Raw genomic sequence first — 26,803 nt, 5'->3', positions numbered from 1 at the left:
AAATAAGATTAATGATGATCTATAGACTAATAAAAGGATTAATTTTAATATGAGGCTGCACTGATGATGCAATAAGTGGTGATGGATAAATTAATAAGAATCTGAAAGTGAGCTCTGTGGCTGGCTATAAAATAGTAATAACGGTTTTATTTTTCTGCATCACTTGCTTGCTGTCTTTTCACACAGTTGATTTTCCAGGTCAGAATATTATGGAAGTAAATGTGTCCTCATTATGTAAATTTCCAGAAATACTTTACCACTGTGCTTAATTTGAAACTGCCTTGCGAAATAAATGAGCTATTTCTTTCCATAGGAGTACTGCCTCAGTTCCTTATCCTCATCCTCATGATTACAGGCTGTGCCGTTTTTACTTTCTTCTCTTCTTGCTTTGCATTTACACATTATTTTAGCAACCTGTGGGGTTACTGATAGCAGACAAACCCAACTGAAACTTGTTTGCAGATTTCTTCCATTGCTAAGTTCAGGAAAAGGCACATTGACGATCATTATAGCTAGCAATGGGTGAATCTAAGAATCAGGAATCTAAGGATCAAATTCTTTCCAGGGCACAAAGCAGCCAAGGAACTCTAGTGTTTCCCGTGAAAACTAAAGTTCCAGATTTGCCTCCACTTTTGGTGTTCAAAAATTTATTGTTGAAGATAGATCTCCTTTTACAACAAGAATATAATTCTCATTGTCTTTCTAGAAGCATACATGAAGGAAAACTTGTGCTGAATAGAATTGAAGGTATTTTATGTGTGATAACAGATTCACAGTCATTACAAAGCAGCGGTCTCTAAAATTGATGAGTAAACAGCCTTTTCATGCCTTTTTGACAATTGGGTTATCTTCTAACATTCTTACTCTCAGTTAATAAATACTTGGATAGCCATGATTTCCAGCAGTTTAAAAAAATACATTTTAAGTTAATAATAACTGTTTCAGCAATTTAAAATATTTTTTTCAGGAATTATAGGACCTATGTGAAAAACTTTAAGCTTCTCAGTAAGGGTATGTGAAGCTAATTGCAAACAATTGAGTTATTACAGCACAGTAAATCAGCCCTTATCCATCCAACTTAATCTACCTTCTCTTGCAGTTACGTTTGCATTTGTAATGAATAAAGCCACATGCACAGATCATTAGCATGGCCCAGCTGAGTGGTAACTCACTAAGCTGCAGCAACTCACTTGTTTCCAATCAGCTGATCATATGCCCCAAAATACAATTTTGAACAACCCTCTTTTTCCCCACTTCTGTAGTACTGAGTGACCGGGCAGGCAAAGCTGCAGCTCATAGGAAGCCACTTTTCTGTCCCTGTTTTTTTCAAATTGCACCTAACACATTCTTAATTTTAAAGGTTAAGTTAAATTTCCTCTCTTTATAATTAAGTGTATAAATATAGATTTCAAAGCTGATGTTTACACACTGATTGTACATGCTGATTTAAATGCTGGAAATATTAGTTATGATTTCTGTACAAGTAACACATCGTTTACCTTTAATGATACTTATGTTTCACCATCTACTTATCATGTTGTTGTTGCTCAGATTTGGAGGTTCAGGCCTTCACTATGTGGCAATGTAGTGCCTGCTATATATTACTGTTGAGTCAGTTTTGGTAAATTCATGCAGTCATTTATAGGTGGAAAAATCTCTTCAGCCTAATGGGCTTGATTATTTCTGGTCCTGTATGTTCTGTTTTTGTCTGCGCAGTAATATCTTACACTTCCTTTGTGCAGAGGCTTTGCAGCAGTCTAAATGACAACACCGAGGACAAAAACAACTGAATCCTTGGTCCTTTGACAGACACCTCTGGGCTTATCAAATTTTAGTGAGTTCAGGTGGTGATGGTCCCCAGCTTCTGACCAGCCCCGTTCTGTAGCAGTTCCTACCCTGCCGGGGAGCTGGTAGAACAGGAGGCATGTTTGTACTGTGCCAGGTGGCCACATGGTGTATGAAACCATAGATAAGGAGAGATTTGCAGCAAGAGCTGACTATGAACAAGAGCAAATAAGTCCTGGACACCTGTCTCCTAAACAGTAAATTACCTGAAAAATGATAATTTTTGATAGAAGGATGGGACATGCTCTTAGTAACAATAATGCATAAACTTTATCAACTTCCTTTACAAGATGGAGTCCCTCCCAGTGTCTGGGTTTCTTTTAAGCCAATATAATGATTTTGAGGGCCTGGACTATTATTTATCAGTTGTTAGGACTGGCAATTAAGTATCTTTGACTCTAATTAGTGCTTAAGTCTGACACTTAGAATTAGTGTGGCACACAAATGCAGAAAAGCACATAATTGCATGAATGTGTTAAAATCATGAAAGTAAAATTTGTTAACTAAAAAAACCCTTTAGTCAGGGGAAACCCATGTGCTGTGTTCTTGTGTGTAGCTGAGTATGTGATCCTTCAGAGCATGTTGCGCAGCTTGTCCATTTTGTGAGATTTTCGTAGACCATGTGTAGAGTGAAAGGGAAGGAAAGAGAGGAAGAATTTTCTGTTTATGCCATGCGTTTTTAGAGGCATTTCTTGTTTCCTAGCTATTAACCATGGATTCAATAGTGTCCCTGAGAGTGAAAAGAACAGGGTAATTTAAAGGTGGCTTATGCCATTGTGGGCAAAATGTAGAAGGTATTGCTCCTCAAAAGAAAATCTGTGGTTAACTTAATAAGAGAAGCCTAGATTTCAAAGTAAATCCATATTCAAAAAGGAACTGGGTAACCAGACAGAATGTTCATTCCCCTTGTGGGTGTGAAACACATCCCTGGAAGTGAGGTGAGTGCCCAGTAAAAATAAACATGTAGTCTCCAGTTGCAGCCTATTCAAGGCACTGAATTCTGAATGGTTGTTGGACATGCAGGCAAATGTCAGAAGAGACATCTGTAACCAAAATTCAAATTCATTTCACTGAAACACATTACATTTTAAGTTTACTTCATTCTTAGCTTGAAAACTGAAAGTAAATTCCACTAGTCAGTTCTTTGAGTTTTGAGTTGTTTTCCAATATTAAGAACATACAAGCACTGAGAATGGGCTTTTTTGCCATTTTAGAATTCGAGGTCCCATAGTGACTACGGCTTGGGACTCATTCCTGCCTTAGCAGTGTGGGAGGATTGCAGATCTGCTGCCTGGTATAGCAGGAAGTTAACTTGCAAAGCATTGTAGTTCTAGCATTACTGCGGTCCTGCTGCCTGGAAGCTTTCATGATGAATCAGGATCCCATTATACAAAGGCCTGCAAAAGGACAGTCCAAAACAGCTTCTCCTCCAGAGAGCTGATAGTCTGACCATGCAAGTGTTAAATGGGTGTGGAGATTCAAGTAAGGGCGCTGTGTTAGCAGGCTGCTCTGCACAGGGGGTAGAGAAGTGGACTCCTCTAGTAGTAGCGCTGGGATGCTTGGAGGCTTGCTACAAATGGAACTGTCAGCAGGCAGACTTGCTGCTGTAGCTTTACTGTGGTTTTACTACTTTTCATTTCTCCATGAGCAGTGTGCAAAAATACACATAAATTCTTGATGTATTCAGTTATGTAAAAATAAGAAAAACAATTTACAAATCTTGACAAACTTGTCCCGTTTTGTATCACGTAACAATTTCATTTGCTAGGTGCATTTGTGTAGGGTGGTTAATTATAATGCAGGTCCATAAATAGATTAGGTTTTGAAGAATCCATATTAACTACTATGCCTCTTTCTACAGTTTTTAAAAATCCTTTAAGTATAAATAAGCTTTTCCTTCCTTAGACATTTCTGATTTCATTTTGAATATGAGTTAATTCCAAATATCAGGCTTTAAAATTAACTCTTACACTATTAGGAATTGTCATGAATATGAAATAAATGTTTATCACTCTAAATGGTTCTCAGGTGCCAATGTGAATGTGAGCATCCAAGGAGCAGTACTAAAGAATGAGAACGGCACTTCCTTGATTCAACTCGGCCATTCTGCTTGCTGAAGTGGAGCTGAATGTGCTCCTACTAACCCAGTGTTGTTGAGATATTCAGTTAAGCTTCTCACAATTAAGTGATTTAAATTTTTGTAACAATTCCCTTCACAAAAGTTTGACTAGTTTGGCATAAAATGTAGCTTTGAAACACAGAATTACAGAAATAGCTGGCAGAGAAAAAGTAAGAGGGAAGTCGTGGCTTTCTCCATTCCAAAATTTGATGGGTTTAGTAAGAGATAATGAAAGTAGGAACTTTTCTTACCTAAATAAAATGGATGATGTTGAATATAGATTTGAGTCCCAAACTGTCCCAGTCTGATGACTAGCCCAACAGGCCCTGAACTCCTCCAGGGAAAATGATTCTAAACCCAGCCTTTAACTCCTTTTAAATCCCCCTTTACCTCAATGGGAGTTTTTTTCGATTCTTTTGTTTAAAATACACAAAATTGAAACAAAATGTTGTGTTCAGTCAGTATTTGCATCCAAAAAAGAAATCCATTCACTCCAGAAGAAACTTGTTGCTTTTGCATAAGACACAATTATTTTCCTTCCTCTATCCATCAAAATATTTTTTAAAATGCAAACACAACCTACCTACCCTTACTTTACAGCACTACAGGATGGCATCTGTGCTCAGCACTAGTCTCTGAAGTCCTGGTTCCACTGGAATCAATGGAACTACTCTCACTGATGTCAACTGAAGCTAAAATAATGCCTATAAACTAGGATATAGATGTGCCTTTACATGATTAAAAACAACGGTGATTGTAGAAAAATTTTTGTGTTTTAAGTATAGCTGTGTACTTACAATGTAAGAAGAGGTTTTGCTTAATGAGTTGGACTTAATGGGGTTTGGGTGATCTTTCAGGTCATGCTTTTGAAATAGTATTGTAATAGAAAAATTGTAATAAAGTAAGGTATATCTAATGGTATTTGGTTGAAGAACCTGCCTTTTTATACTGTGGACCTAAGTAGAAACTTGATGAGGGACTGACTTGTCTTTTGTTTGTTTTAGTTTGAGAATGCTTTTCCAAATGGATAAGACTACATTTCTGTAATGAAAATAAATGAGCCATTTATTTTTTCAAGTTCAGTTAATGATTTTCCTGAATGTTTGGGGTTTTTTTTCCAACCACTGCAAGATAAATGTTATCTATCTTCTGGTTCTTTGAGAGAGAAAGGGTATATTAGTTCTTCAGGAAACTTATGTTTTGATGTGTAAACAAGGCCCCCTATAAATGGGAACTGTTTTTCTCTTCAGTTTTATGACACTGTTATATTCATTTTGGCCTTTATTTTGATTGCATGTGAGAGCTATCCTTTCCTTTAACTACATATTGCTGTGACAAACTCACAGCTTGGTAGATGGCTGAGAGACTCAGGTTTTTATATCTTCAGCCCTGTCTTGTCCCAGGTGACATACTACACCACTGAATTTATGAATCAGTGGCATTCTTTTCTATTGCTGTCTTAATATGTGAATAAATGAATATTTTAGGCCAAACCCCTGAAGTTTAGCACAATGAACAAAAAGCAAAAAAGTATAAGTAATTTTTAACTAATGGACTGTTTGATGATTCCAAAAGAATATTTGAGAATGCATACAATATATCAAAAACAAATCCTAAAAGGTGACTTGGTCTGAAAGTATTTAAACGGGCTGTTAAGGTCGATTTAGCTACCTTGTGAAGATACTCTTTCACACTAAGAGATGAGAAAGAAAAACACAGCTGAGAACCAAAGAAGTGCATTCAACACAGACATGCTATATACTTCAAAGAAATAGGAGTTTGTGAAGAGAAAACCCTCCATAATATAAACACATAATACAAAAAGGAATGGATATCTCTCAGTGAAATCCATTTTTAATAGGAAATTGTAGTCAAATGTAGATAAGATTTTAGCCTAATTTCCTAAGGAGGTATCAGACTATCATGCTGTTTGTTTAATTAAAATCAAACTTAAAGTAGGAGTAAAAGTCTCAGAGATTCTCAAAATTTTCAGGAATTTGACTGAAGTGGCTATTCAGAGACAAAAAAAAGTAGTCTGTTCTATGTCCTACACAAGAAAACAGTAGAATTTTGTTCTACATTATTTAGGAACTATCTCCTCCAGTTTGAAATGTTTTGGAAATAACATTTGAGTTTCTTTTTCTAAAATAATACAACAACAAAAATGTTTTTCATTATACACAAATACTAGGAAATATTCTTTAAATACAGAAGCAAGGTACCTGGTTAATAGCATAATTAATGTTTATGTTCTATCATTCCAAATTATGTTTTTCATTTATGATGCCTTTTCTCATATTGCCACCGGTATGCTTTGTGATAATTTTTTATTTTATCATTTTCATAGACACACATTTTGTATTTATTTGTGTGTATTTTATGTAAAAGTCCCAACTAAATGTTGGGCTGTCCTCTGATATTTAGCCTTTAAAGGTATTATTGCATCTTTGCCAGCCATATCCAGGCATAAATTTAATAATCTCACCTGACTAAATCCACTCTAAACTGAAAGCTACATTATGGTAAATTAGGCCACAAGCTTTAGGACAACTTGCGAAGAGAACTTTGAAAATGTGGTTAAGTTTAAACTGTTGCAGTGATATTTTTGGAGTCTGGAAATGTCCTCAAATAATTATTGTTCTGAGTCCACAAGTATACCCTAAGAACTAATGTACTTGAAAACATCATATCAGACCCTGAATGTTCCTCTGTGGGTACCTAGTGACCCCTCCCAGGAGAGCTTGGTCCCATCTCTTTCTTCAGTCCATGTGGAGGACATGGAGTGGAGTTTGGCAGCCACTGTCTTGACTCCTCTCAACAGCCCGATTGAAGCAGAGTGTTCCGCTGCTGGTCTAGTTCTTTCTCACCACTGTTTTTTTTTGCTGAGTTGAGCCCTCAGTGTTTCATCTGAGACTTTCACTCAATGTGGTTGCTTTATTATTGTATCCATGACACTGTCCTGGTTTCAGGTGGGATAGAGTTACTTTCCTTCCTAATAGCTGGTACAGTGCTGTGTCTTTTAGGATGGGAATAATGTTGATGTTTTAGTAGTTGCTAAGCAGTGGTTACTCTAAGTCAAGGACTTTTCAGCTTCTCACCCCACTCACCAGCAAGTAGGCTGGGGGCACAAGGAGCTGGGAGGGCCAACAGCTGGGACAGCTGACCCAAAGTGGCCAAAGGGCTATTCCATACCATATGTTGTCATTCACAGTATATCAGCTAGGGGGAAAGCTGGCCAGGGGATGCTGCATAGGAACTGGCTGGGCATCGCTCATCAGGTGGTGAGCAATTGTGTTGTGCATCACTTGTTTTGTATATTTAAGTTTTTTATCACTATTTTTTTTGGTGTCCTTTTTTGTCCTGTTAAGCTGTCTTTATCTCAACTCATAGATTTTACTTTATTTCTTCCTATTCTTCCTATTCTATCCCATCGGGCAGGGAGAAAACTGAGTGAGTGGTTGTGTGTTTAGCTGCCTACCAGGTTAAAACATGACAGCCACTTGAGAAAATTATTCAAGTGTTGGACAAGGAGAAAAGAGGAGGATAATCCAAGCAAAGATAGCAGTTTCTATGTAGAGGGATGAATCTGGGTTAATTAACATTGATAATACACAGCTGTGGGCTGGCTTCAGGGGCGGTGGGTTGTCTGATGTAGACAGGGTGCAGCTGTGGCTGGTTAAGTGGCTGGGCAGCCAAAGAAGAGAGAGCAGCCGAGGAAGAAGAAGCAGAGAGAACACACACCTTGGGTGAGGAGAGATGAGGAGGTAGCAGAGGGACCGGCATGAAGAGTATGTTGGTATGAAATGGTAAAAGACCTTGTTGCAGCTTGATAGTTTGGAGAGTGCTGCAACATTCCTATATTCCCAGTCTCTGAGAAATCCCTCCAGACTATGTATTTATGCTAGCAGCACGGTGTGTACCCATCTGTGATCTCCCCTTCCTTTACTTCCAAATCTGAGACCATTCAGAGCACAATTATTGTTCTGCTTATACTGCAGTTTTGTAGCGTCAGATCACATCAACGCTTTCACGAAGCACAATGTGATTTTTGATTCCTCTGTGGCACTCAAGGTAGTTGGTAGAGCAGTGCAGCACTTGCTGTTTGTAAGAGAAGCCAGCAGGCTCTGCCAGGTCGTTAGTGGTGCCAGAACTTAATGGAGTCATCCACTGTTAGGATATTCCTCTGAATTTTCTCAAAGAGATGTTATTTACTGCTGTAAATGTTTTCTGTGTAATCTACATGTACTTTAGTTTCTCCTGCCATTCTGAGCCTTTCATGGGTATTATCCAGGGGTTGAACAGACCAGCATGACAGCAGATGAACTTTTTTATAAGTTATGCACCAAAGGAGAAGAAAGGAAAAACTAACAAATGGTTTCTGCAGATGCTTTTAAGGAGCACCTTGCTTTTCTGGCTCATGTTAGGGTGTATGAGAGGACTAGAATCCTGAAGCATACTGATTCCTTATAGTCTGTTTTTCTAGAAAAAACTGAGCTGATGTATTCCCCTCAGATGTGTGTTAGTAAAACAGCACACAATATGCTGCCGCTAAATTAACTTCTTTCTTTACTGCTTATTTTGATTTGACAAAGGGTTCATTGCGTATCTCTCGCATTCTACTTGACGTGTCCTTCACCTGTCTATGCTATATCCAGTGTAGAAAGACCTCACATTTCTAGCAGCTTTTGTTTTTAACTGAAAAATATCAGTTTAAAAAATCAACAGCAAACGAGAGACTGGAACTTTTAGACCATTGTGAACATATTGAAACAAACACTGATTGAATTATTCCTGCTTGTATGCTACTAGAAAAGAGCTTGTGTTTCAAGATGTGTGAAAGTGATACAGTACCTCTCCCAGACTGTCATTGATTTTTTTCTGAGACATTTGCCTTTGCAACAGAAAATACTTTGATTTGGAAAACTGAAATAGATGGCAAATGTTAAATGGATTAAAAGCTGACTCACTAACAAAATGTGGTGTTAATGGATAGATATAAATGACTGGGATGTGTCTAGCAGGGTCTGCCTGGAATCAGTTCTTGGGTCAATAACACTTAACATTTTTTATCAACAGTCTAGACAGTAATACAAGACATCTTCAGTAAAGCTACACCATGACAGAGATTGTTGGGGTAGTAAATGATATGCTAGATAATTGCAAAACTTAATAAAATGTATTTTAATATTGCCAAATACCAGCCTCTTGCAGGATAGGAAACTATATGTAGTTGTAAAGCTGTGATTTAGAGAAGGACAGGGTATCAAAGATAATTGGGTCTACTTAAGTTCTTTGTGCAATGTTGTGGAAGGAAAAAGCACTAATGCAATAATATGTATAATATGTATTAAAGTCAGACTGTCAAGCGGAACAGGGTCATGATTGCCTCTGCGTGCTGTATTGATAAGACTGCTTCTAGAGTGCCAAGTCAGATTTTGGTGCCCAGTCTTAAAGAAAATAAGGAAATAGGACAAAAGGAAGACATAGGGATGCACAGGACCTGGAGATCAGGTTTTAAATCCTATGTAGCTCTAAGAAGTTCAGCTTAGTTTATCATTATGTATGGGTGCTTGGGCATGAAAAATTTCTTTGTAGGTGTGGGACAAGGAACATTTTCAGTATCAGTATATTGATAAAGGCACAGCAAAATTCAGTGACTGGAAAATTAAATTAAGGGGAAAATGCAGCCTTGAATTAAGTTCCAATTTGTTGGCTTTGAGGATTACTAAATAGCGGAACAGCTGATGCAGGGAGGTGATAGACTCATCAGTGCTAGACATCTTTTTTTTAAAAAAAAAAAAAGAAAAAGGGAAAGAGTATTCTTGCTAAAAGACACACTGTAGTTCAGCTGCTACAGGGGACTGCAGGTTGGAGGGGAATAGCCAGCTGGGAAAGCAAGCAAGGTGGTTCTGGCTGTTGCTGGGATCTGTTAATGTTATAATTTCCCTTTTACTGTGCATGAGCTGTGAGGAGAATAATCATATATGTTCTATCCTCAGTCTAAAACATACATGAAACAGTTGCCTGGGAGAGACATGAAGATATTACTTCCCCTGCTGTACACAGGACTAGATAGTTTGCTTGTTCTTTGCTGTCTTCTGATCCAGAAACCAGTCAAGGCTGCAACTCGGGTCCTGGAAAGACTGATCCAGTCCTCTGTGCTCTAAGGGGATCCTCTTTCACAGATGGTCCCTGAGTATGGTTCATGTTGTCAGCAGTGTAATGATCACCAGATTTTAAGGTGGAAAGGGACTTCGCACAGCCTTGAGGAGTAAACAGGAGTAGGCCACCTGAAGTCTCTGGGATAAGAGCTGTTTCTTGCCTGAAGTACCACAAAGCCATGCCACCAGGAAGTTTGTCACAAGTCCACCTGACATCAGAACATAACAGTCTTGAAGATAATGCTGGGTTCTCCAGTACCTTGCTCTGTTAGGGGGGCAGGGGTTTCTGGAGAACAGTTGTTTTCCCAAGTCTAATAGATGGAAGAATTAGAAAAGCTTTCAGACGAAGAAGCTTCTTTTAGATCTTAAATAGTAATAAAGACTTTAAACCAAAATATAGAGCAATTGTTCTCATCCTAATTGGGTATGTTACTAAGTTAGACCATCTGGGAGAAGAGGTAGTGGACTGAGGAAAGTATGAGATAAAAAGGCTATTGTCACCATGGGAAAGAGAGCAGCAGGTAATATATTGCTTGTTGGAACATGGTGGTATCAGCTGGACTAGGGGTTGTGGGAGAAGTTGGTTGTACTACAGAATCACAGAATGGTCAGGATTGGAAAGGACCCCTGGAGATCATCTAGTCCAGCACCCCTGCTAAATAAGGTTCTCCTAGAGCAGGTTGCACAGGATCATGTCCAGGTGGGGTTTGAACGTCTCCAGAGAAGGAGACTCCACAGCCTCTCTGGGCAGTTTGTTCCAGTGCTCTGTCACACTCAAAGAAGTTTTTCTTTATATTCAGCTGGAACTCCCTGTCTTGCAGTTTGTGCCCCTTGCCCCTTGTCCTGTCGCTGGTCACCACTGAAAAGAGCCTGGCCTCACCTTCTTGACACTTGCCCTTAAGATATTTATGTGCATTGGTAAGATCCCCTCTCAGTCTTCTCTAGGCTAGACAGGCCCAGCTCTCAGCCTTTCCTCATAACAGCGGAGATGCTCCAGCCCCCTCATCATCTTTGTAGCCCTCAGCTGGATCCTCTCCACTAGTTCAGTTTTTTTCTTGAACTGGGGAGCCCAGAACTGGACACAGTACTCCATATGCAGCATCACCAGGGCCAAGCAGAGTGGCAGGATCACCTCCTTGGATCTGCTGACCATGTTCTTCCTAATGCACCCCAGGATCCCATTGGACTTCTTGGCCACCAGGGCACACTGCTGGTTCATGGTCATCTTGCTGTCCACCAGAACTCCTAGGTCCTTCTCTGCAGAGCTGCCTTCCAGCAGGCCAAACCTTAGCTAGTACTGGTACATGGGGTTATTCCTCCCTAAGTGCAAGACCTTACACTTGCCTTTGTGGAGCTTCACTAGATTCCTCAGTGCCCAACTCTCCAGCCTGCCCAGGTCTCACTGAACAGCAGTGCAGCCTGCTGGTTGTACCACCCATTCCTCCCAGTATTGTATCATCAGCAAACTGGCTGAGGGTACATTCTGTCCCTTCATCCAGGTCACTGATGAATAAGTTGAATAGAACTGGATTCAGTACTGACCACTGTCAGGGGACACCACTAGCTACAAGCCTCTAGCTAGACTGAGACATTGATCACAACCCTCTGAGCTCTGCCACTGAACCAGGTCTCAATCCACCTCACTGTCCACTCATCTGACCCACACTTCCTCAGCTTACCTCTGAGGCTGTTGTGGGAAACAGTGTCAGAAGCCTTGCTGAGGTTAAGGTAGGCAAGATCCTATACTCTCCCTTTGTCTACTCAGCCAGTCATTCCATCATACAAGCCTATTCACATTGGTCAGGCATGATTTCTGCTTGGTGAGTCCATGTTGACTGTTCTTTATGACCTTCTTTCCTTCTACATACTTAAAGATGACCTCTGGGATGAGCTGTTCCATCACCTTTCCAGGGATGGAGGTGAGGCTGACCAGCCTGTAGTTTCCTGGGTCCTCCTTCTTGTCCTTTCTGAAGACTGGAGTGACGCTGGCTTTCCTCCAGTCCTCAGGCACCTCTCCTGTCCTCCATGACCTTTCAAAGATGATGGAGAGTAGCTTGCTGATAACACCTGCCAGCTCCCTCAGCACACTGGGGTGCACCCCATCAGGGCCCATGGACTGTGGGTGTCAAGTTTGCTTAAGTGATCTCTAACAATCCTCCTTGACCAAGGGGAAGTCTTCCTTTCTCCAGACTTCCTCTCGTGTTCGGGGTCTGGGCCGGCCTTGTCGGTAAAGACTGAAGCAAAGGCAACATTCTTTAACTCCACTTTCTCTGTGTCCTTCATCACCAGGGCACCCACCTCATTCAGCAGTGAGCCCACATTTTCTGCAGTCATCCTTTTCCTGCTGATGTGCTTGAAGAAGCTCTTCTTGTTCTTGACCTCCCTTGCCAGATTTAATTCCAAATGGACCTTAGCCTTCCTTGTCATCTCCCTGCATGTTCTGACCACATCCCTATATTCCTTCCAAGTGGTGTGTCCCTTTTTCCACATTCTGTAAACTTCCTTCTTGTGTCTGAGGTTTGCTAGAAGTTTCTTCCTCATCCATGCATGCCTTGTGCCTCCTTTGCTTGATTTCCTCCTCATGGGAATGCACCTATCTTGAGTTTGGAGGAAGTGATGATGCTTGAATATCAGGCAACTGTCCTGGACCCCCTACCTTCTAGAGTCCCTAACCCATGGGATTCCTGCAAGTAGGTCCTTGAAGAGGCCAAAGTTAGCTCTCCTGAAGTCCAGGGTTGCAATCCTACTTGTTGCCCTGCTTCCTCCATGCAGGATCCTGAACTCCACCATCTTGTGGTCACTGCAGCCAAGACTGCCCCTAACCTTCACATCCCCAAACCGTCCTTCTTTGTTTGTGAGTACAAGGTTCAGGAGCACACTTTGCCTGTTGGCTCCTCCACCACCTGTGTCAAGAAGTTATCATCAGCACTCTGCAGGAACCTCCTGGGCTGCATGAGCCTAGCTGTGCTGTCTTTCCAGCAGATGTCAGGGAAATTGAAGTCCCCCATGAGAACCAGGGCCTGTGACTGTGAGATTACCTTCAATTATCTGTAGAAGGTCTCATTGACTTTCTCTCGCTGATCAGGTGGCCTGTAGCAAACAACCACAACAGTGTCCCCCATGTTGGCCTGCCCCTTTGTCTTTACCCATAAGCTCCTGACTTATTCTGCATCTACCCCAAGGGAGAGCTTGATACATTCAGTGGCTTCCTTACTAAGGAGCGACTGCACCACCTCTCCCGGCTGACCTGTCTTTCCTAAAAAGTACACAGCCATCTGTGACAGCATTCCAGTCATGTGAGCTATCCCACCATGTCTCTGTAATGGCAATGAGATCATGGCGCTGTGACCGCACACAGATCTCTAACTTTTCCCTCTTTCTTCCCCATGCTGCATGTGTTGCTGTACAGGCATTGCAGAGAGATATTCAAGCACGCAGATTTTCCAGGAGGAGTGCAAGTGGATCCTCTGTAGCCACATACGCCCTTGAGGTGGCTGGCCTTCTGGTACTCACCTTGGGAGGCAGCTAAGGAGCTGCTCTGGTTGGCCTGGCTTATTCTACAGTTGGATGCGATGGCATGAGCGTTGTCACATTGGACTCCTCCCCCTGAGTCCTTCAGTTTGAAGCCCGCCTCACCACACTGGCCAGTGATAAAATCTTAACTTCTATTGTGTCCATGGTTTTTAGTATTTAGTGGAATTACACAGTTTAATAGGCTCCTTTTGAAAAGGTGCTCTCCGCTGGGTATGTCTCTAAGATGTCAGAGGTAGAGAGATCATTTAAAATTGTTCCACTGATGCCTATTTCCTTTTGTCTTTAATAATTCGTTAGCATGAATTCATTCTGATACTTAATGGTTGTTTAACTTCAGCCATATAGTTCACAAACCACTTGCATCATATGAAGTATATTGTTCTCTCAGAAATGACTGGGCAGGACCTACAGATCTTGATGTTACTGGTCAGAGGGTGTACACTGTGGGGCTTGAGAATATTGGCAATTCTGCATTTGTTTCTTAGGTGTGGTCTGTTCCTTTTGATGCATGTAAGTCCACAGGGAATTTGCTTCTGATGATAGGTTTAGCAATTCTGAAGCTATGGGCAACATGTACCTCAGAGAGCCAGTTTCTGTAATAGAAAACATTTGTTGTCCATTGTACCCTTGTACTATATGAGTAATATAAAAAAATGGACAGTGGATCGCTTATTCATATGCCACTAGATTTTACCAAGGAATTATTTCCTGGTTTGTGTCTTGTACTTGCAATTTGTCAGTATTTGTCTTAATTAAAAGCTTTAACATATTTAGCTACACTTTATTTGGGGCTATTAATTTATAAAGGATGTGCTTTATCATGGTACTTTATTGTTCATTTTACTGTTTTTTTATGAATGTAATAGATCTAATTTCTACTGGTATACTATTGCTTTTAGCAGTGTGCTACTGTACTTGCCTAGAAGCAGAAAAAAACACTTTCAGTTTGAGATTGGAATTAAAAGTTTATTGATGATCATTGCTATTGGAATAGCTGGAAAAAAATATCAGAGGCTTTTTGATTGATTGACTTTTTGTCTGTTTTGAGGGTTTGGGGTTTGGTTGTTTTGGGTTTTTTTTTCATATATTGATTATGACCATTTTATTTCAGGAATATCAACCTTGTAACACCAATGCCTGTCCAGAGTTAAAAAAGACAACTCCTTGGACACCTTGGACCCCAGTCAATATTTCAGACAATGGTGGCCACTATGAACAACGTTTCCGATACACCTGCAAAGCACGATTGCCTGACCCAAATTTGCTAGAGGTGGGAAGGCAAAGGATTGAAATGCGTTATTGTTCCAGCGATGGCACCAGTGGATGCTCGACAGATGGTAAGCAAAGCTCGAGTGGCTGCATGATGCCTCCTGCTAGCAAGGTGTCTGCAGTTCCATTTTCAGCACAGAGTGGAACTTTTTTGCTTGCTGTTGTTTTGCATAACATAACTGATACTGAAAAGGAGGGCATAGTGATCATAATGAGGAATCTAGCTTATATTTCTTCTGGATGTAGCTTCATGACTCAGACTAATCAAGTGTCTTTTAACATCAGTTATGAGACTTGCCAGGTTATTTTAATATTCTTTATGATAATCTGTGAGCCATGACGTGGCAGTCCAGTTTGTGGGGAATTCTGTCACTTCTGGGTTTTTACTGGGGAGAGTTTGTGCATCTTTAATGTATTTGATAAATATTTAGCTAGAATACATAGTACTGATGATGAGAAGAACTTTTTACACAGTAATCCTAAAGTAACAGCTATAAGATTCATGCAGCTGTTTAACTAAATGAGGACTTTATGAACTGGATAATTTCTAGTATAAAAGTTTATGTTATGCTATTGCTAGCAATTTCAAATTCTGTTTCTGAGATGGGAAACTGAACTCCTTCAAAGTCTTTTCAAATTTAGATGAATTTAGATTGGAATTGTTTTTTCTTCAGAATTTTGTTCTTTCCCAATCAATAGTACATGGTTTTGAATATAAGTTATGTGTGCATATATATATATATATAAAATATAAGAACTTGTGACAGTCACTCTAATATTATTATGACATTTAATTAATTATCTAGTTTTAATTATCTATTTTATAATATAAAATTTCTTTTAAAGTATTTTATTTTTATTCATTAATCTGATGTTCAGAAGTGAAAGAAAAATCTCCAAGCTAATCAGGCAAAGAATGCGCCTGAACCCTTGTCTCTTGCACTCTGCCTGAATGTTTTATTTAACAAAACATAAGCACTGTTAAGTGTCTCTTTTTAAGTATTTCTTGTTAAGTATTATTTTTTATTTATATAATCTAAGAAAATATTTATTTTTAATTATTATATTTGAATATTTATAGACCTGGTTTCCACTTACAGAGCCTTTGGTATCTTCACAACCGGTTACCCAGGTTAGCTGAAAAAAGGTATAACTGAAGGCATCTGGCTTATCTAAGGCCACAAAGAGAGAATGGATTCTGAGTCCTTGGGCTTTCTAGCTCTCAGTATTTTTTTCCAGATAGACCAACTACTGTGAAAATCAGTGTCTGTATTGTGTTTACAAGGCAAAGTTTTGGTGGCAGGGGGGCTGCAGGGATGGCTTCTGTGAGAAGATGCTAGAACCTTTCCCCCCATGCCCTTCATTCTGTGTAAAACCTCTATTGATTCACTTGTCATCTGTGCCTTTTTGGAGGGGCAGGATGTTAGTAATTTTTAAAGAAATACATTGCAGTGAACTGCATGAAATAATAAAGCAAAAGCCATGGTACTCCAGATGAGATTCAGTTTAATACCCTATGTCATTCTTGTTTCAGGCAATCTACAGTGTCCAGTGTTTATTTTTCAGGTCTGGATAGCAAGGCAGATTTGGCATGGGGCAACTCTTGTAACAAAAGTGTTTCTGCTATTCTCATGTTTTCATCCAAATTAAGTTTCAAACTAGCATTTGGCAAAGATTTTGCTCTGGATTGCACAAGGATACCATTATTTTCCTAAATAAGACTTTTGGATGGTGGTGCTGCTCTTTGCTGTCTTTAAACACTTAGGCATTTATGACACCTTTTAAAAATGTCATAAGACTAAATGAGAAAGAGAATATTTTCCCCGTCAGATAGTACAGAATTAGGGGAGTTGTTACAACAACTAGAAGTAGATCTACAGAAGAATCTAGATATATTCTTGTCTGACAGCTGAGATGTCAGCACTTAAGAATGGAGTGTACGGAGCTACTTAGAGAGCAGGTTAGTAGGGCAAACCAGTGCAAGAGCCAGTTTGTCCTAGATCACATTGCTCAAGAAAATTAAGCATGGAGACGCCTTTCTCAGCTCTGAAGTCATGATCGTAAGTCCTCTCCTGGAGTTGGGCTGACTTTTTCTTACAGAATATAGTCAGAAGTAACAGTGCCTACGTTTTATTAAATAAAGCGTTCAGGCAGAGTAGTGCAAGAGATAAGGGTTCAGGCGCATTCATTGCCTGATTAGCTTGGAGATTTTTCTTTCACTTCTGAACATCAGATTCATGAATTTCCCGGTGGTGTAGCTTATTTGTCGCATCTTGCTGAAGCTACTGCTTTGCTTCATTTGGAAATAATTAATCATTGGACTAATGCATGGGAGTTGACCCCTTTGCATGGTAATTGAAATGTTCATCTGGGAGAAGGATTTTGGCTGACTAATCCCCAAACTACTGAATATTGAAATGCTTTATATTGAGTAGTTGACAGGGCAGAAACTGTTATACATCTGTCCATTCTTCCTAGTGAGTGTCCTCATAACTTTGTCATTACTTCATGCTCATTCTTTGACTTGTTGGCCAGTGAGTCTTTTATTATTCTGTAATGAAAGATCAAACCCGATTGGTGTTCCAAGAGGCTGCATTAACCAATATGCTTCTGGTGAAAAGAGTTAGTTACGTCTCCTTTAGCCACTTTTTTTTTTTTTTTTTTACCTTGTTTGCTTAGGCATTTTGTGATTATGGATGTCAGAACAGTATAGAGTGGAATATTTGCCGAGGGGGTGGGTGGTGGTGATGGTGGTTCGGGTTGGGATGGGATGACAGGTGGACGGGGGCCGTTTTGATTTGCTGATGTAATGAAACTTACTGACTGCCTCTAAACTGCAGGATTCAGGAGCACTTCCCTGCTCCCAGGTTTGGGTTTGGGTCAACACACCACCCCTCTACTGCTCCTTGATTTCATGGGAATAAAATACATAAATAAAAGTCATGTGTGTAGCTGTAGCTTTTGAAACAGAAGGATCTGATGAGAATGGGAAACCATGAATTTTGGCAGACACCTTCAGTATTTCTGGCTAGATAGCAACGAAACATCGTAACTTACTTCCACCTGACCAGAGCCTGGATACTGTGAAACATTATTTCATTATGTCCATGTTGAACATTAGCAATTTGCAGGCTTTATAGAAAGATCAATCCTGATACAGCATGCTTGGCATAACTCATTACCAAAGATGTGTTCTGCAAAAATCAGTTCTCTGTTCTTTGCAGAAGAAAGCCATTTGTTAGAAATACTCTCATTGCCTATAATCTTCCACTGTGCAACTACAGTCATGCCATGTTTCACTCTCAAATGCTAGCAAAGCAAACTATCTTTGCAGTCTGAACTTAGAGGTAGAACTTCTTGACAGAAATGCACTAGACTCCTCCTGAGTATTGGAAGATTTCTATCGAAACCAACCAAGCAGTAGCATTTGCACACTGGGAAGAAAAATATACATTGTTCTCTGCCTCTGGGTTTTCATATAGTGCTCAGATAGGAAAGGGACAGCTATTTCATGTAAACTGAGAGACTGGGTACATTTTTGCACATATTAGTGCAAATGTCTCTACAGTCCAGCATTAAAAGTCTAGAAATTGCACCACCATAGGCCTTAATGTATGCTTATGGAACATATTAAATATCTACATTAAACATGCTAACTGATTCTGTGTAGGATTATCTGTTATATAAACACTGAATTGTATTGAAAATGTACATGTTTAATCTACAAGGTATGAAGTTATATCATTTTTCCAGGTTGACTTTACCTCACCTAACTCTAGACTCCATTGTAGTCTGTAAAGACAGCTGGCATCCCTGAGGAATGAGGGATCCATCTGAAGATAAGCATCTGATATAATGAGCACAAATCACCCTCTAGAAGCACCAATTTCTTTCCATGGTGTGTACAAAGGAAACAGCAATGATGAGCTTAGACAAGACACTTGAATATGACATGGCCAAAGTCAGACCAGGTTAGCTCCCAAAATACTTTCAGAAAACAATTAAACAAAGACCACCGTTTTATTTGCTTTTTTTCTTTTTTCTCTTTTCGCTTCTCTCTGCTGTTCTCTGCTGTTCTCTGCTGTTCTCTGCTGTTCTCTGCTGTTCTCTGCTGTTCTCTGCTGTTCTCTGCTGTTCTCTGCTGTTCTCTGCTGTTCTCTGCTGTTCTCTGCTCTTCTCTTCTCTTCTCTTCTCTTCTCTTCTCTTCTCTTCTCTTCTCTTCTCTTCTCTTCTCTTCTCTTCTTTTTGTGTGTGCACATGTGCGTGCTTGCATGTGTATGTAATCTGAAGAAAAGTCACAAATTCCTTGAAGGAGAAAAAGGCACATGGAAACCCAAACTTCAGTTCCCCATTGTCAATGCTTTCTCTATGTCAAAATTAAAACAATAGTTTCTTTGAAGGTAGGATAAATTTGGTCTCAAATACTGTTTTAGTGACCATGATCTCTTGTGAAGAGATTGATTGAATCCTAGTGATACCCACAGGAAATTTATATTGCATTCAGAATTCAGTACAGAACAAAACAGGTTCTGATAATCAGTATTGCCCTGCAGTCAGGAGGAGTATGTGTTGAGATGTTATCTTTTATGCTGTCTTATTGAAGCTAAACTGTGGTATTCTGATATAAGAACAAAATTAATTGTGGAAGTTAGAACTGAATTTGATGACAAATTCAAGTTTGATTGACAAACAACAACTCTTCAGTGGAACTTGGGGATTAAATATTTCAACAGAGAAAAACGAGGTACAAGAAGTAAAGTTCTCGTGGTAACATCCTCCATCTGCATATTGTCTGTTTTCTATTTAAATAGGTTATCTTTGCATTGCATTAATGTTTGTCATTGCATTTTTACCATTTACATTTTACTAAGTACGTTTTGAAGGTTTATACGGTTTTTATAAGTTATAGTATATAGGCCTGAAAGTAGATAAGTGTTATGCTTCAATGATATTGTCAAATACTTGCAGAATATCTTCAGAAAGTGACAACACTGAAACAATCTTTGCTTATCCTTGTTACCTGCTGCACTGCCAACCATGTTTCATGCTGTCATTTAGAAATGATTCAGTATACTTGAATTTTGGCTCCAGACCATCTTTTCCCAAAGCCATGAACCTAGACTGCTTGGATAATTGAATTTTCTTTGTTAGGTTTGAACAGGAGGACATAAGGCATAAATCAGTCAAGTAATATAATTTATCAGGTGTCGCTGCTGCTTCTTTCTTATTTAGAGCTGTATTCCTTAGCTACAGGCTAGAGTAGAATATTATTATAAATATATGTGCTTTATTAGAGCCTCACTTTTAAGGCAAACTAATTGAATTTGGCTGGGAATGTTGCAGACTTCAAGAAGAATCAGGCCAATCAAAATCTCATTACAGGCTTTTGCAAAAGCATTTTTTTTTCTCCTGTACTAGTCAGGGCAGGTAACATGTCTCCAAACAGGATTAATTTCTTGTGGAGTTATAAGACTATTCAAATTTGATGAAAAACTTTAAAAAAAAATTACTTAGAAATTGTCAAATCATCTTTGTTTAGATCTGTATCATTTAACTTAATTGGACAATTTTTTTTTGTTATACATGCTTGCTAGGTATAATAGAATAAGTAAGTCAGCAGGAGGGCTTTGCTAATTTCTCTGTAATTTTATCCATATTGAACAAAGCATAAGCACTTAGTATCACAGAATCTCAGGATGGTCAGGGTTGGAAGGCACCTGTGGAGATCATCTAGTCCAACCCCCTACTAAAGCAGGCCCTCCTAGAGCAGGCTGCACAGGGTCACGTCCAGGTGGGGTTTGAATGTCTCGACAGAAGGAGACTCCACAGCCTCTGGGGAGCCTGTTCCAGGGCTCTCTCACCCTCAAAGTAAAGAGGTTTTTCTTTATATTCAGCTGGAACTCCCTGTGTTGCAGTTTGTGCCCGTTGCCCCTTGTCCTGTCGCTGGGCACCACTGAAAAGACCCTGGCCCCATCATCTTGATACTCGCCCTTAAGATAATTGTATGCATTGGTAAGATCCCCTCTCAGTCTTCTCTTCTCCAGTGTAAACATGCCCAGCTCTCAGCCTTTCCTCGTAACAGCGGAGATGCTCCAGTCCCCTCATAAACTTTGTAGCCCTTGACTGGACCCTCCCCAGCAGTTCCCTGTCTCTCTTGAACTGGGGAGCCCAGCACTGGACACAGCACTCCAGATGTGGCCTCACCAGGGCAGAGCAGAGCAGCAGGATCACCTCCCTCAACCTACTGCCCATGTCCTTTCTAATGCACCCCAGGATAAAATGAGACAATAGTTTTCTCCTTAGGTGTCAGTTTGTACCTTCTGTCTTCCCTGATCTTAGAAGGTGGTGGTTATTTTGTCCACAAAATCCCTGTGGTTGCTTTTACTGAGTTTTTTGCAGTACTTGTCGTTGCTTGTAGAAATATTTGCTTTAGGGAAGCACAGCTGCCTGTTCAAAATTTTACTGGGATCAAGAAGTTAAATTGCCTTTTCTAGCCTTGGTGTGCAGCAGTTTATTAATTGAGTATGACTTCTAAATGACTGAAAATCAGCCTGTTGGTAGACTGCAATCAGAAATCATACATTCTAGTCATTCACAGGGCTTTAAGTCAGTCATAGGCTTTCTGAGAATTATTTAGTTTAAAACCTTTGAATGATGAACTTATCATAAAGGCCAGATCTGGATTTGATTCACAGCTGTTCTGTCTGTCTTGGGAAAACAATTCATTAGTTCACTGATAATGCCATGACTGATCATTCTTTTTGCAGATTTCACAATTATTTCTGTAGATAGGCTTTCAATACAGAGAGCCTGTGTGTTGTTTTAGCAACTAGACTTGTGCTCTTACCAAGCCAAGGACATTGGCCCTCGCATTCTGTTTTAGCCAGATATTTTCACCTTGGGGGTAATAAGCTGAAATACAGAAGGCTTAATGTTTTCTGTTGGGTGGCACAATCTGGTTGCTGCTCTTGGAGGTGGATGCCAAGCAATCAGAATGTGGCCCAAATTGCAAACAGAGGCGACATGGATGAAAACCACAGTTTAATGAGAAAGGCAGGAGTTTTTATAGTTTCATGCTACTTGATCTCAAAGATTACACTGGTTTTGTATTTATATCTTCTCCTATTGAATTTGATGTAAACTGTGATACAGACAGGACTCAGCTCTGTATAGCCACTTACTTTCTGAAGTTTTTCTTGAGGAAATTCTACAGCGTAATCTTTTGGTTAGTTTTACATTACTCCCCCTGCCCCCCATCCCCACCACCGTCACAGTTAATAAACAGTATTTCTTAGCTGAAGAACTCAATGATTCTTACTCTTCATCCATTTTCCATAACTTAACAAGTTAATACACATCAGCTGGCCAAAGAAAGGAAGGGCTGGTTGGACCTTCCATTTGCAACAGAGTCTTTGCATGGACAGTTACAAGAGCTCTGCAGACGCATAATAATTAGACCATGAGTCTTCTTTTTATATTAATATTAATATATATGTGTATAATGTGTGTGCATTTATAATACATGCATATGCATAAGTATGTATTTGTGTGTATGTACGCATATGTACACATGACTTATTGTCCTCATGCTGGTATTAGGTTAGGCAAATTCACCCTAAAGATTCATACTTCTTATTAGCTTCTCAAAATAGCATGTGAAAGTACCAATATTCTAATATTAAAAACTTGTTAGGAGGGTGCCTTTATTAAATATTAGCTATAAAGGATATTGAACAACTTTTATTAAAAGAGACTGCATGATCTCAGTCGTAAAAAGAGAAAATGCCTCAGAAGTGCAAGGTCCTGAAACTGAAGGGGTTTATTACAAAACACTGTCTCATTACTTTAACTTTCAAACATGTCATCTTTTATCTTAGATTTCTTCTCTAGTATCTATCTGTTTTCTGTTGTGTCTGCTGCTATGTTTATATGCAATGCTTTTGTTCAGGCCACACTTTTTTTTCTTTTTCTTTTTCTTTTTTTTTTTTTTTGTGTCTTTATTGTCCATGAAGAAGATATTTACAGTTTTTGTAGAAATGCAGAGGCTGCATTGCATTGATGGTATACTTACACAGTCTGAGTCTTCTGTCACTGCCAAAGGTGCTCTTTACTGTTTTGCAAGGTAGCCATTCTGTGCCTCTGAAAAAAATAATCTTTCTTACTCTTTTCTGTAATATATCTGAGAGGACTGCCTGCTTAGTTTCTCTCCCCACATCTTCAGAAGCCTAAACTCTTATAAAGCTCAAGAAAGATACTTAGAATAATCTATAAAACAGATTTAAAATGCATCTGTTCATGGTGTTCTCCTTTTACAAGAAGTTGCAATTAACTTCTGAATACAATCAGCAAAGGAGATTTTAAATGTGGAAAGTATGAATATGCAAGAATAATAAGAAAACAATCATTTCTTGAATAATCAGCCAAATCTCCTTCTTAACAGAAGAAATGGATTACATTTACTGCTCATATAAGTCCAAATAAAAGTAAAGCAGGGCTTTTTCTACTTTTTTTTTTTTCATTGTAATAAAATATCACTTAATTGTTTAGGTTGGAAGGGACCTTTTGAGATCATCTAGTTCAATCCCCCTGCTTGATCAGTCACCTAATACTGGTTGCCCAGGACCTGGTAAAGTTGAGTTTTTAATATCTCCACAGATGAGACTACACAATCCGTAAGGGTAACCTGTTCCAGTATTTGACCACACTCAGAGTAAAGAGGTGGATTTTTGGGGTTCAGATTAAATACTGGGTTTTAATTTGTGCCTTTTGCATTTTGTCCTGTTGCTGGGTACTGCTGAAAAGAGCCTGGATCCCTCTTCTTTATTGTCCCCATCAGGTATTTATACACATTGATGAGATTCACCTGAGTCTTCTCTTCTCCAGGTTGAACAGTCCCAGCTCTCTCAGCCTTTTCTTATATGAAGGATGCTCCAAGCCCTTAATCATCCCTTGGCCCTGCCCTGTAATTGCTTGGATAAATTCCTATCTTTCAGGTACTGGGGAGACCAGAACTGGGCCCAGCACTTCAGATTAGATCTCACCAGTGCTGAGCAGAGAGGAAGGATCACTTCCCTTGACCGACTTGCAAGGCTTTTACCAAGGAGCCCAGGAAGCCGGTGGCCTTCTTTGCCACAATGGCAAACTGGCTAGTTCACAGTCAGCTTGTGGTCCACCAGGACCGCAAGATCCTTCTCTGCAGAGCTGCCTTCTAGATGGCTGGCCTCAAACTACTGTTGCATGAGGCTGTTCCTCCCCAGATGTACTACTTTGCATTTCTCCTTGTTGAACTCTGTGAGGTTCCTCTCTGCCTAGTTGTAGTGCGACAGAGTCCTCTGCTATGTCAGCTACTCTTCCCAGTTTCGTATCATCAGCAAACTTGTCCAGGTTTTAAAGAGGATTGGACCCAGTACTGGCCCCTGGCATACATCACTAGTGACATTCTGCAGCTGTACTGTGTGTGACTCAACATAACCCTCTGGGCCCAGTTGTTCAGCGGGTTTTCCATCCAATGCACCCTCCACTTATCTAGCCCATACTTTGTTGACTTGTCAGCAAGTTATGGGAGTCAGCATCAAAACCCTTACTAAAGCTGAGATACGTAACAACCACTGTTCTCCCCTCATCCATGAACCTAGTCACCTCATTGTAGAAGGCTATAACATTGTTCAGAGAATATCTAGTACTGTATTTCCAGAAGGTAAACTGATGTTTTTAATATTATTAGTGTCCTAACTTTAATTTTTTACTGTGCAGTTTATGGCTGAAGAGAAAATTCTAAAAGCCCCTCTATGAACACTGTATGAATTACTGGAAAACTGTGAAAAGACTGTTCCTTGTCTTTTATTAAAAAATATTTTTTTTTAATAATTTGGAAAGAAGAAAACACAGGGGAACACTTGCTGCAGACCAAACTCCACACTGAAAAGATTCTTTGGAATATTCTTCTGTTTGAGAGCTAAAGTACTTCAGAGCTTTCCCGTAGGATATTCCCCTCCCCACTCACCAATTTGTCAGAAGAAATCTAATATTGTAATAGCAAATAAGGTCACATATTTTTCTTAGGACTGAAAAAGCTACACTTGTCCTGCAAAAAAGTCTTCAGAACATCCTAGTATTGATGTGAATCGATGCACACTGTTGTGTTTTACGAAGAAAATGACTGGCAATCTAGTCCAATTAACACTTTTTTCCATTGTTTACATTGCTGTTAATAACTAAAAACCCCTTAATTTGTAATTCTGGTATAAAAAAAATACTATTATTTTGGTCTCACAGCCTACTGCATGCATAATCTGGGCATTTCCATGAGAAAAGTCATAAAAAATTGCAAAAACAGGAAAGCGGACCTGTATTCATAATTCCCATACTGTTTCTCTGTACTTGCTCCCTTTGTGGATTTGAATGTACGTCATTTTTCTTGAAATGCTGCTTTTATTACCTGTGTAATAGAATCTGGCTCAGCAGGAGAGAAATAGCTTCTCTCTATAATCACAGAAAGGTTTTACCTATTTTTAGTAATTTTTTATTGCTGTTCTGCTGTTTTCATATTAATTTCAACAGTTTCTTATTACAAGTATTTCTGTGTTGCTGCATCATCATTCCAATTTTGTCAGTTATTATCAAGTGTTCAGGAAAAATATGCAAAGCCTCATCTACTTTGGGAGGGCTGTGAATGTACTTCTCAGGGCAGAACTTCAGCATTATTACTAATGCCATGACCACAGGCAGAAATAGGGTGTAATTGTTTCAGTACTGGACACCACAAATGAGGGGCTCCTCCATTCTGGTTATCCAGAACACTGGTCCTCTTCAGTCCAGGACTGCACCCTTCACATTATTATTTGTAGCTGTTTTCAGTACGCGATTCAGTATGTCTTCTGCTTCTTTAGCTCCATCTGATACTCCCACAGTGCCTGTGCTTGTGGGTAGGGTATAAAACAATTTGTTAAGAATAAAAATTTGTGCTTCAGTTTAAGTGGCAAACAATCCTGCATTTCTCCACTGTTGATGATACCATTCATCTGTACTTACATTAGCAATACTGAAGCCAAGCACAGGCAGGCAGCCACATCCTCTGCTGGTTTAAGTACTATTCATGGGACCTTCTGTCATCACAACCACTTAAATAAGTGCTTGTGATAAAAGCAGCAGCTAGTGGTTCATTGATCATAGAGTTTCCAGTGATGCTAGTACTGGGGAAGGTGAACTGCTTTGGCAACAGTAGGAAATCCCAGTAGTGTTGCTGGAGGTGCTTAGTAGTGGTGCTTAGAGGTAATGCTACAGCTCAAGAGTGAGTTCAGTGTCGTGGCCAAGCCTGAAACTGACAAAGATATTCAAATTAACTGTGGATTATTAGAACTTCACGTGGGACTACATCCGGGCATATTGGTTGTATGCTGTGAATGAGATTCTGTGTGTTCCCCTTTCACTGATTAATAGTGGACCTTCTCTATCACTGTTTAACCTAATGCCTTTTCTCAGTATTAAACTCACTTGGAAAAGATGTTTTCCACTGCCAGATGGTTACTTTATCAAGTTTTCTATCATGTGTGCCTCCAAAAGGCTGACCTCCATAGCTTGCATATGATTTAGAACACTTCAACTCAGTGGAAAATAAACTGTTTTTTAAAGCAGTAAAACATTGCTCTTCACAAAGGGGTGTCTCACTAGACTTGGTGGAGTTATTACTGTACACTATCTAAGGTCTGACTATGGTTAGGAGAAGTACTGTGCATCGCTTTCTAGGACACCCATGATCCCCTGGGCACAGCAAGCACTGGTGGAGGCAGGCTGGGTAGACCAAGTGAGCAGAGCCCTGCGGTAGAGCCAGGGGAGATGGCCCAATGAGTGGTCACAAGCAGCTCAGTCCTGTCTT

The 26,803-nt window shown here is 39.7% G+C and overlaps 1 protein-coding gene across 5 annotated transcripts in view; it reads left to right on the top strand.

Moving 5' to 3' along the window:
* Positions 1-26,803, top strand: part of SEMA5A (semaphorin 5A) — a 350,500-nt gene that overhangs the window by 297,771 nt on the left and 25,926 nt on the right. For all 5 annotated transcript variants that reach the window (XM_027789946.2, XM_055799844.1, XM_027789947.2 and 2 more), the window contains exon 17: positions 14,771-14,996. In XM_027789946.2, the coding sequence (XP_027645747.1) occupies positions 14,771-14,996 (226 nt within the window). The remainder of the gene's footprint in view (positions 1-14,770; positions 14,997-26,803) is intronic.

This window comes from Falco peregrinus, chromosome 3, assembly GCF_023634155.1.
Source record: "Falco peregrinus isolate bFalPer1 chromosome 3, bFalPer1.pri, whole genome shotgun sequence".
NCBI lineage: Eukaryota > Metazoa > Chordata > Aves > Falconiformes > Falconidae > Falco > Falco peregrinus.
This window is presented reverse-complemented; position numbering and strand designations above follow the sequence as displayed.